Raw genomic sequence first — 11,782 nt, forward strand, 5'->3', positions numbered from 1 at the left:
ATTACACATTGTTTTTGTTTCTTTAATGTCATTCTCTAATAAAAATTACATTCAGACAAATTCAACGACACGCTAAACCTTGTAAGAAAGGTATTTGTTAATAAACTATATAAAAAAAAACATTATCTTTAGTCCCTTGTAAGAGCTGTGGGTTGCAGACAGGCTTAGTCACATCAATTTAAATAAAAAAACTGTTAAAATATTCTTACTTACTTTCACAGACACTCTCCATTCAATCTGACATAACATTATATAAGCATCCTAGATGTGGAAAGCTATTATAGACAAATCCTTAAAAACTTGCAGCTACAATTGAAGCTACTAGTTGGTTCCAGAAAGCTTTGGCTAGAGGAATTAAATATAAATAAATGCCAGACTTATCTGTGTTTGACAATAACCAAGTAAAACATAAGAAATTTTCCTGAAATTTCCTGAAATGAAGCGTTCTATTTAAATGTCAAAAGGATGTGAATACTTTATAGGACTGCCAAAAAGATCAAAAATAAAAAAAAGTTGAATAGGTTCGCATGAATTATCGACCTAAGGTTTGTTTAAACCCAAGATAAGAAGTTTGACTCCCCCCTCCTCCAACTCCAAGGAGGCAAAGCTGGGGGCGTGTGGGAGGAGCTAAAGCCTGAGGTCCAGGTGGTCCAAAAAATGCGTAAAAACGCTGCGTAAAAAAGAGCCAAACGCTCATGAAACACACCAGCCCACCGCAACTCTGTGCTTAAGCTGATTTTAGGTGGAGAGGAAAAAAAGTACGACGTGTGGATTTGCAGCAGGAGAGAAATTCAGCAGACTTGGACGAGTTGCGGTGGTGCTGCGCTACAATATAACCAGAAAACCTCCACTGAGCGGAATAAACTTCAGCTTCCTTTGGTGCCGAAATAGAGGATTATTTTACCCGGATTTTTTCCAGCTTCTTGTTGGTGAATAGTAGAAATATGTTCAAGAAAACCAAAAGTAAAGTATTGGTGGATTATGCGTCAGAGGAAGACGACATGTCCTGGCACTACCATCACTCCTACAAGGTAATAAAACAGACGCACAGGAAACAGATAAACAAAAGCCTCATTAACGCAACGTGTTCCTTTGTTACTACCATTAAACAGTCCATACCGATTTGAATTCGTTTTGTTCAAATGTATTTGTATTTTATTTTGTTTTTTGCAAATAGAAACAGACCCTGTAATTGTAAATTGTGTTCTTTTTGACTGGATTGAAAGTAAACGCAGAGCTCTTTTGGCAGGAAGCAGGAGGAGGTGAACAAGTGCCTCAAGTTCTCTCAGGTCAGCTGGAGATGCATGTTCACCAGCTCAGTCCCAGTTATTTTCCAGATGTTCCAATTGGATTCATTTTGGCTGCTTCAGGAATAAAATAGGGTTTAATTTGAAAAAAATAAACAAGTAAAAGAAGAATAGATTTAATTATTGGTAAGATAGGGCTATATGTTCTCTTCTGACTCTGAGTGACTCAAGTTTACTTTTGCTGCGCGAAACTTTCACTAAGATCCACCCCTCCTCCACTTGTTGCTGCCTTTTTGAGCCAGCTTAATGACTCAAAGAGGCAACAACTTTTTTATTTTTTCTTTATTACGGAAAATATACATTAAAAATTAAAGAAGCGCCTCACATTATTTTACTTTAGTAACACTAAAAACTGCCAGCTGCCATTGGTTTGTGTTTAGGCCAGTTACAAGGGGAAGTGTAATCATGCGGGTTATAGGGGTTGGATCATAAAATGCCATAAAAACAGCAAAGAAGTCTGTGTGCTTTTGACTCGTAGCCTAACGACATAATAAAAAGTTACAAGAATTGTCATTAAGTACTAAAAAAAATAATAATAAATGTTTGCTAAAGGGTTGAAAAAGCCACTCTAAAAGATTTACAAATTGTTCTACATTGGCTGACATTAACTGGCTTAATTGTCAAATGCTTAACATAGAAGCTCCCCATAGCTTCACAATGATTGCTGATGGGTCACCCTTCACTACTGGATTAATACAATGCATTTTTCTCTTTTCAAACATTGGTTTGCCTTTCTGACTTTCACCTAATGGTTGGTTAAAATAACCCAACTGTATAAATATCATTTGTATTGATGATTTTAGGTGGCTATATTGATGCTGCGAGCTATACTAAATGTGATGCTCCTATATCCTAGGTAAACCAAAGCAGTGTGTGTCTGAGAACCAAAGAGCCCCTCTATCATCACTAACCCGCAGCCAGGCTCCGTCTTTTTATTTTATTTTATGTGATTATCAGGAAGCAAACACAAAATCCTCCATAGCTTAAAAAAAAAAGAAAAAAAGATGACAGGCCTCCAACAGTCTAAGCTCATATGAAAAAGAAAGATGACATGTTTATCTTGTGGGAGTCTTGTGTTTATAATATTTTTTTTCTTATCTGTTGGAATTTGAATTCGGTCCATTCCAACCAAAGCGAATGAAGGTCACAGGTCCGTCCCAGTTTCCCTGTCTCTAGATGGGTTCAACTGTGAAACATACATGGGACTTTTTTCTTGTACCAGTTTGCGTCATAACACAGTCAAAATAATGTACCCACTTATCTTATCACTTCTGTTGGAGAAATCGCTCCAAGTGATGCAATAACTCAAGGTTTTTGGAATATTCTTGAGAAATCTGAGAAAGAAGTGATTAATATCAGAGCATTCAAGTTTGAAAAAATTCAGATATAAAAAAAATAATGCCTCAATTATTCAAGTCTTTGTTAAACCAGTTGGATTCTTTTCAACTCTACAGCTCTTCTGACCTACCAGTAAAGACAGGGGTAACTGAATGTTTTAAGCAACTAAATCTTAATTTTTCATATGTTTTCATCTCATGCTGTGAAAATGTCAACATAATCTTTGCATAAACTTTATTAGGTTTCTCTCAACTGACATCATGGGAACGAACACATGTGCCCTTCACTTCTGACTTCCCTCCCTTAGTTCAGTTTGTTCTATGGCCCTCAGAGTTACGTGACTGTAAGTCTCTGTTCTGAGATCAGAGTAAGCATCAACTCTGCCTCCGATGTCCTGGGAAAGTCTTCAGGGACATCTTCTCCAATCTCCATGGAAGTAAAGTATATCCAAAAGGGTCAAGGGGTTGGAATGTAAAATGTCATAAACACAGCAAGGAAGAAAGTGTCAACCCTGTCAGTAATACAGGATGGGGACAGGAAGAAAGTTATGATAACTCAGTCTGAAAGGCTAGTGTTATTTTTCCCTCCACTTATAAATGTGAGGGAGCTGTGTGTCATATTAAACTCACGTAAAAAAATACAAAAACAGTGGAAGGGGATTTTTTTTGTCTTAAGTTGTTTGGTGTGAAAGTAGATCACAACCCAAAGATGATCTATTCATTCAAAAAGTTCTTATATATAATCAAATTACTTGAAGACAAAGCTAGAAATAAAGATGATTCAAAGGCCTTGGAATGAAGATGGATACATGATTATTTAATTAATTGATTATCTGATTATCTTCTGGCTAAGTTTTTCAAGCTACTGACTCATTTAAAGGTATAGTGGAGTATTTTCCTGAATTTCTGAAAAGTACCGCCCTCTCCACTTAAAAAAAAAAAAAAAAATGCACATGCACAACCATGTACTTGCTCCCGAGAGGGAACACCTATTTAATGCATGCAAGAGCATGCACGATCCCCTTCCTCCTCGTGCACGCTCTGTTCAAAAGTTGCTGTTTGCATCGTTAATACAAGCTTACTTTCGAAAAGAAGATTTGAAAAATTTCCACTATGTCAGAAAATGGGGACGAGCACAAAAGACGGCCTTACATAAACATATCACCAGATTGATTGACAATTAGGAAGAACACTTATATTGATGATCCACCCGGAAAAAGATGCTTTACCTTTAACACTGCTGAAGAGATACCATTGTATTTCAGAAAGAGTGTAAAATTTCATGTGATATATTTCATTGGAGCCTGCCTGTGATTAAGTATGAGACATTGTTTCTGTTTTAAAATTTTCTTATGTCCTAATAATTTGAATCTCTTAAAAAAAAAAGATCTACAACTTGATTAATCAAAAACCTCCTCCATACACTACTGTGCATCTTTTAGCCACTAGGAGCGCTAGACCTGTATCTTCCAAGTAAATGTCGTATCTTTTATGCTGCCTAAAAACTATTTTTTTAGGCAAAGTTGTTTTGTTTAAGCACAACAATGTGACCCAGAGCACACGACTCATTCAGTGACAGATTCGACACTCTCAAGCTTTTAAAAATGTAGCTCGAACAGAACAGAGATACTCACCAAGTGCTGTTCAGCAACCTGAAAACTAATTAAAAATCTATCAAAATAAGTGAATACATGGTCAAAAGTTAAGCAGTGTTACTTTGATGAAGTAGGAGCGTCTGTTTTATTGTGTTGTCCTGCCAAATACCACTGTAAGGATTTGAATCACACAGAGGAAACCAAATAACTGGATACATGTTACAGTTTAAAATGTGATGCAAAGCATAGAAAACTACAATAAAATGTGAATTTTTATGCATTTAGATAAACATAATTCTAAAACCAGACAATATATTTTTATAGAAATTTTGATTTTTGCAGACATTATCCTAAAGCACCTTGTGCTATTGTTTATTTTGTTGCCCTTAATTCAGTAGAGGTTTTTAATGGTCTTAAACCCACAGGCTTTACTTCTTTGTTGCAGTTGTCCTCTTTAATGATTAGTTTATTATTAATGTGCTCTCTCCGGGTTAAATGTTGAAACAGTCTGTGGGATTAATGGAACAGGTGACTTGCTTTTTTGAAGTGAAAACTAAGCTTTGGAGTCAGGCACGTTCAGACGATGTATAAAGGGATACAACATTCATATGTAGATAAGGAAAATAAAAGGGGGAAGTGAGGATAAAATACAAAATTTAAAGATAACAGTATTCTTTCCCTGCCTCCATCCTGCTCTGGAACATCAGCACAGCGTCTGCTTGTTTTCTCTTTATTGCTTGTTCTCTATTAAGATCCAGCAGACTGTAAACAGCTGTAAACCTGAAGAAGGACCATGTTTGTCTTTAGCTTGAGGCATAAGCCACCTGAATACTCCACAAACACTGCTCTGACTCTTTCAGTAAAGACGAGCCATGAAAGCTTACAATCGGACTTGACTAAACTTAAAGACAGCCTCTCATCTGAAGTAATAGGCTTAAAACGAGGAAAAGAGAAGATCAAGTTGAGTAAATCTTTAGATGAAGGGGAGAGGGTTAAATTAAAGAGAGATTTGTTTTATCTCCTAAATTCAAGTTAATCTATTCAAGATAAAAAATATATTTTGGTGTTGAGGGAAATAAGCTTATTGACATCTGTAACTTTGATTTCTGTTCACAGATAATTACAATATGAACAACTGTATTGTGAGAAATGCTTCTTTCAGGAAGGAATTGATATAATACTTTTTAAAGCTTTTAGTTATTTATTTGGCAGCCTAAAACCTGGCTGTTTAGACATGTTTAAACATAAATGTGTCATGTAGTGTGGAGTCGAAGCATTGTTAATGATCGTGAGATTATGAAGGTTTTATTTAGGCCTGTTATGATGTTTAAGGTATAATTAAAATCATTCAAGCAGGAAAAATCTGGTAGCTGCTGTTTGGTGATGTTGGCACCAATTAGGTTATTATAATAGAACCTTGACTTTCTTAGTTAATTAGTTTGCTTCGTGTATTTAGGTGGTTTCTCTCCACCGAATATGTTTATACCTTATTTTAATATGTATCCATTTATCTAATCTAAGTGGATCTTTTATATGAAAATTAAAAAAGGCATAGATATCTGTTTGTAATGAACATTTGGAAGGTTCAAATGCAGGCACAGGCTGTTGGTGTATAAGCTCAGGCTTTTCCCAAGAAAAGCAAATAATGTTATCTTTACAAATTTAGACTAAGGTGGATTTTTCTCTTCAGTCTCAGTGTAGTTTTGGCAACAAGCTGACCTGGTTAGGTTTATTCAACAGAAAGGCGTCAATGACAGGCATGAAAATATTCTTGTTTGGGTTGTTTTAAGCACTTTTATTTATGCAGGCTTGTTCCATGAATAGGTTGGAGTGTTGAACGTGATACAAGGTGTGTTGCTAAAATGGTGAACTAGTCAGCACTGCGGTCCAGTTTTATGTCAACTCTTTTTTTTTTTTTTTTTGCACCGAATTTAAGAATGTGAAGCATTTGAGGACTTAAAGCAAATATTTTTTCAGTGTTGGATTTTTCTGTGTATCATCATGGCCTTTATAAACACAAATGTAAAATGTTAGCGGAAAATGGATGTCAATTTACTTCTTACAAGCGATCCTTTAAAAAAAAATATTTAGTATACTACTCCCACGAAAATCCTCCCACATGTTAAACCTGCTAATGCTTTTACACTCTAACAGCGGTCAGTAATCAGTCAGTGTGTTTTTCTTTGATCAGTGTCTGTGGCAGAGACTCAGCAGACCTTGCTCAGACTTGTCCAACCATAGTTATTCCTCCCTTTCTGCCTCGGATTTGTTAGATGTTAGACAATGTTGGTATTTAGAGGTTTTTGCAGAGGTTTTGGCTTTCTTACAGGTGTCTCAGTGCTTGGCTGAACATCTGATGGATTCTGATGGCTCACTTTTTATCCTTAATCATCATTAGTGTTTTGGGCCACATTCTAACACAGATATGTATTTGATTACAGTGAAGATCAAAGTATTTTAGATTTTTCTTTTCATTTTCTTTATGTTCACCTAATCTGTAATGTTCCATAGAGAATCGTTGTAAAAAATTAAGTGCTAAAAATATTACAAACATAATAATAATGACATAAAAACTGGTTTCTTGGGATTTTTAAGATGAACAGGGTGAAAGCATATTGTCCTATAAACAGTAAAAACGTAGCTAGGGTATGATTGATCAAAGATAACATGAATAACTAAGAACTGCTATAAATCTGTCAAAGTAGAAAAATGTGTTGATGCAACTAGCTTTTATGAACGATCTGACTTTCTGATCATAACTCTGACTTTTGGAGGTTCTCCAGTTGAAATTTCTCATTCTTTCAGAATTTCAACTTTAAAATACAAATGGAATGCAAAATTAAAAACCAAAATCAATGTAAATGTCACTAAAGCAAATTAATGTTTTTTGAATATATTTCAACCCATTTCATTTTTTTTTTTTTTTATAAAATCACAAACGTTCATTATTTTTCAGATGCAGGAAAATAATACCTTGGTACATTAGTACCTGACTGACCCATTTTGCCTTTAGAAATGCCTTCTATAAGGTGTCAGAAACAATTAATCAGAAATGAGGTCCATATTGACACGTATCATGTAGCTCAGAGGTGCTTAATCTGTTTGAGATCTGGTGACCTTAGATTCCATTAGATTACAGTGAACTCATTGTTATGTGCAGGAACCCAGTTTCAGATTATTAAAGCTTTGTCACATGGTGCTTTGTGACCCCAGGGGCTCAAATGTGCCAAGGAAATATCCCCTGTACCATTACACCAACCTGAACCACTGATACAAGGGCACATGGGTCTGTTTTATAGTTCCCCTTATTCAAAGCAGTTTTTCTATGAAGTACTTACATGGTCTTGAATTAGATTTTTTTGGTATAATTCTTGGAGTGGAATCCCTGGAGACCCTGAGGGATTGGGAGGTAATCTTGCTTGTTTGTAACCATGTTCCTTGGTCCTGGGTCGTTAAAAGGGTGCTCAATTCACATGCTAACACAACAGTAGGGTATTTGGGTGAGGGGCAATGAAAATCACAACTATAAATCCGAATAAAGTGATTGTGATTCTTCTCCACCCATTCGGCCATTTTTTGCACCTTAATTTCTATTGCTTTACCCAAACCCGTACCCTAAGCCTAATCAATATCAATACATACCAAACCTAAACTCAATTCAAGTCTTAAACCCACATCCCATCTCAAAAAGAGAACTTTTCACTCTCAGGATCAGTTGACTGGTTCCAAGAAGTACCTGTTAGTCCCCACAGAGCAGCATAATCATGGAAACTTGACCTTACACTGTCCCCACAAAGTAACAAGTACATGTCCACACATAAACCCACAAACATGGCTTTGAGACTGGGATTGGGGTAAGTCTGCCTGCAGCAGATCATGGCTGAATTCGAATTCATGGGATGCAGCCTTTGAAATCGAACACACACGTATCTCTAACACCTCAATTTTAACCCTACTTTTACATTTGTAACATTTCACATTTTATAAAAACATTCAGACTCTGGGTACTGTAGGAGGTATACCCAGGGCCGGGCTTTGTTATAGTTGGGGTCTCTTCCTATTAACTAGTGAAAGTGCCTGCCAGCTGGGGTGATGGAGTTTGATTGCTTGGTCTGCACTGGGGGACACGGCTGTCATGTTGAATAGTTGGATGCTCAGTGTTTCTTTTTAAACTGGGGGCTACCACTCCTTTGCTTTGCTTATTCTTTTTGTGGTTGAAGCTACCAGTCCTGTGGCACACTCAGTCAAGCAAAGTTTCAGGATTGTTTATTCGTCTAACTGTTTTGAGGACATAGCACCTCAAGGTGATGAATTTGAACATATAACACATAAACGGCACTAAAAATGATCAGAATGGCTGAAAACGATACAAGTTCTTATTTCATCTAAATGGTTTGTATTCAATGATACCAGATGCAGTGTTAATTAATAAGGCCTGTCACCCAGTTGGTTGAGCAAAACTGCCATGACACATGTAGTTAATCAGTTTTTCCTCGTGGTATGCATTAGTGTAAGTGTCAAGAAAAAGAAAATGAAAGAAAAAGAAGTAAAAAAACTAAGTAGAAATGTCAAAGTAAAGACATTAATGTCCAAAGTTGGAGAGTTTGTCCTTTAAATCTTATAATAAACCTGCTTTGTTTCCAGATATTCTTTCATCCCTTCATACCTCCATCTAGTCCCTGAACGTAGCGTGTTTATTTCTATGCCTTTCATAGGAAAATGTGCACACACTCCTAAACAAAACGCACAATCCTTCCCTGCCTTATAAAGTAAAAATGTTATTAGCTGGTTTGTTTAGTGTCTGTTGGTGTTTTGTTCCTGACTGTGTTTTTCTCTCTGTGTATGTCGCAGGACAAAGACATGGGAGAGGAAGAGGAGGAGGAAGCTGTCGCTCCGTTAGCCAAGGTAAACGGCAACATGCCAAACATTTGGATGTTACAAAAAGATGCAAACAGATTATCTTCTGCCAAACATGCGCGTAGTTCAAACTGTTTGTGCCTCAGCAGAAGCTCTGTGGAGATATGGAAGAAGTGTTCGTCCGCTTATCTTTTCAGGAACATGCCTGTTGTATCGCTAGAAGACGCAATCTTATGTTGCCAAAAGTGTCCAAGTTCTTAAAATGACATTGGTTCTGGTAAGTTTTAAATTGGGTCAGACGGTGTCTTCTGAGCACAAAGTGTTCCCCAGAGCAGCTGATGTAAGGCTGGTAGGTCAGAGGACTGCTGAAGCTGCAGTGTTTATCTGTAAACACACCAGGCATCCGACCCGCTTCATCCTCATCTCTATCTTTGTTTACATTTGCTGTTATTCTTAACCTATGATAAACATATGCTCATAATGTCAGTAATTTGTTATTTACTGGACTTTTTTTTAACATTGCTGGAGGTATCATTGGTTATTACACATAGTTGAAACTATCTTTCTATGTACCATGATAAAAAGGAAACTTAGAATCTTGTTTTTATTTATTACAGGCTAAATATTATATCAGAGTAAACCTTGTCTGTTTTAAATCAGTTAGGATCATTTAAAATATTTCAGTTTTTTAAATAGAAAAATCACGATTTTCATTTTTTTTCTTTTATTTCAGATGTTTCAACACAGTTCTTTAGTATTTGTTACAATTCTCCTGAAAACTAGTTGGTTTGGGTGAAATGTTTGGATAGCCTTTCACAATCCTCAACATCAGTTTCATGGATCAGGGTAAAAAAAAAAAAGGCAGAGTGATTATTTCATCACCTTACTTTAAATTAGGATAGGACTCGCCTAATTCAAACTTTTTACTTTAATTAGAACAATGACCTTTGTGGCCAATCACTTTGATGTCATTAGAGCAAAGGACATTTCTCTAAATATCAGAAAAATGTGTTTTTGCACACTTTAGTGTTCTCTCAGCCCACATCATCATTGAACACTGAATAGTTGCATGCCTGTCTGTGCCCTCGTAACTTAATAAACTATATGTGGCTGATTGACAGCGTCAGCCATGTGTAAAAAAAAAAAAAATGCTTTTTTTCCTGCTATCAGAATTGTGTTCCTCCAGCTCACATGAGGTGATGTACATTTTCTTTAATTACTACCAAAGGATTCCCTAAATTAAATCCTAAAGAAATATTCCATTGCTTACTTTTTATTTTTGGACAAAGAGCCAGATGAAAAGGCAAATTGATCTTTCAGTCTTTCTCTACTGTGAGGAACCCACTTAGAGCAGTAATTAAATTGAAAAAAAAGAATACATAGATATTTGGTATTTAAGATTTGTTTTTTAAATGTATTTTAATATGCTCTACCCAGAAAAGTTAGAAGTAAAGCATATTAATGGACAATTAAAATGAAATCTTAAATACAATGTATTTATGTATTTTTCATTTTTAATAATTAATCATTTTTTATTTAATTACTGCTCTAAATGGGTTAAAGGCATGGTGTCAATGCATTTAAACGTTTTATTTTGAAAAAAAAAAAAAAAAGCCAAAAAAAAAAAAAAAAAAAAAAAAAAAAAATCCAAAACAAACTTATAATTTTGCCAAACAGGATCAGAAGCCTTCCTGTACTGTAACATGAGAAATTAAGTCTAATTCAGCGTCAGAAACCAAAAAAATTATTTTTTACACAATATTTAACCAAAAAGTCGACTTACATTCTAAATCACAAATTAAATTTTAAAAGAAAACCCTTCTTATATTGTATTTTTTCCTTTTGGAGAACTGTTTGGATTACTTTCTGGTTTTTAAAATAAATGTAGAACAGAAATCTGTAATTTTATGCCTAATTGGTGATAATCTAAAATTTTCATAGCTTTGCATCTTTTAGCTGATGTTACCTTGACTTCACCACCGCAGTATCTTTGGATGTTATCAGATTATTTTCCCTGCACAAGTAGCTTTGGTACCAAGCGCATAAAGTCCTGTCTGTCTGTTATCTCTTTGTCTGTCTTTCTAACTACTCATCACTGTTCTGTCTAAGGCAGCTGATTTGTTTGTTATTTAAATTGTAAATAGTTCTTACCACCTCAGGTCCACCAGATATAACCTGTCTCTGGTATTATTGTGTCCCTTTGTTTCCGTAAATAAGGAAATTTGTTTAAGATTTTGTAATGAACATTTTATGCACACTTAGAGCTTTGTTTACTGTGTTTATCGCATGTTACACACATACTCCTAATAATTATGAACTGCCTTAGAACAATCCTTTTGTTCTGAAATGTATGCAGTACTGGTTTTCTTCTGCTCTGAGCCATTTAGATAATGAAACAGTTTCCTAGCTAGCTTGTAGATTACATAATGTTGTCTCAAAGCGGTGTTACATTAATAAAGGTGATGGGTGATGTTGCTTTAGTGAGAAAACATTTACTGTATTCTCTACTAAAGCATTAAGTTGTTTCCACACATACTGTACATCCATTTTTAGTTTTACTTGAGATGCATCTTCTTCTACCACTTTGTCTCAACATTAAACATAATTATTAGGGATGCACGATATTGGGATTTTGGCCGATATCCGATATGCCGATATTTTAAAACTCATGTAGCCGATAACCAAT

General features: G+C 35.5%; 1 protein-coding gene across 1 annotated transcript in view; it reads left to right on the plus strand.

Moving 5' to 3' along the window:
• The first annotated feature begins 668 nt into the window (after positions 1-668).
• tdrp (testis development related protein) overlaps positions 669-11,782 on the plus strand; it is a 17,196-nt gene continuing 6,082 nt past the window's right edge. Inside the window, exons 1-2 of the mRNA XM_015371477.1 lie at positions 669-1,031; positions 9,091-9,144. Coding sequence (XP_015226963.1) covers positions 945-1,031; positions 9,091-9,144 — 141 coding nt within the window. The 5' untranslated portion in view covers positions 669-944. The remainder of the gene's footprint in view (positions 1,032-9,090; positions 9,145-11,782) is intronic.

This window comes from Cyprinodon variegatus, unplaced genomic scaffold (genome assembly GCF_000732505.1).
Source record: "Cyprinodon variegatus isolate N-32 unplaced genomic scaffold, C_variegatus-1.0 Scaffold4, whole genome shotgun sequence".
Classification (NCBI taxonomy): Eukaryota; Metazoa; Chordata; class Actinopteri; order Cyprinodontiformes; family Cyprinodontidae; genus Cyprinodon; species Cyprinodon variegatus.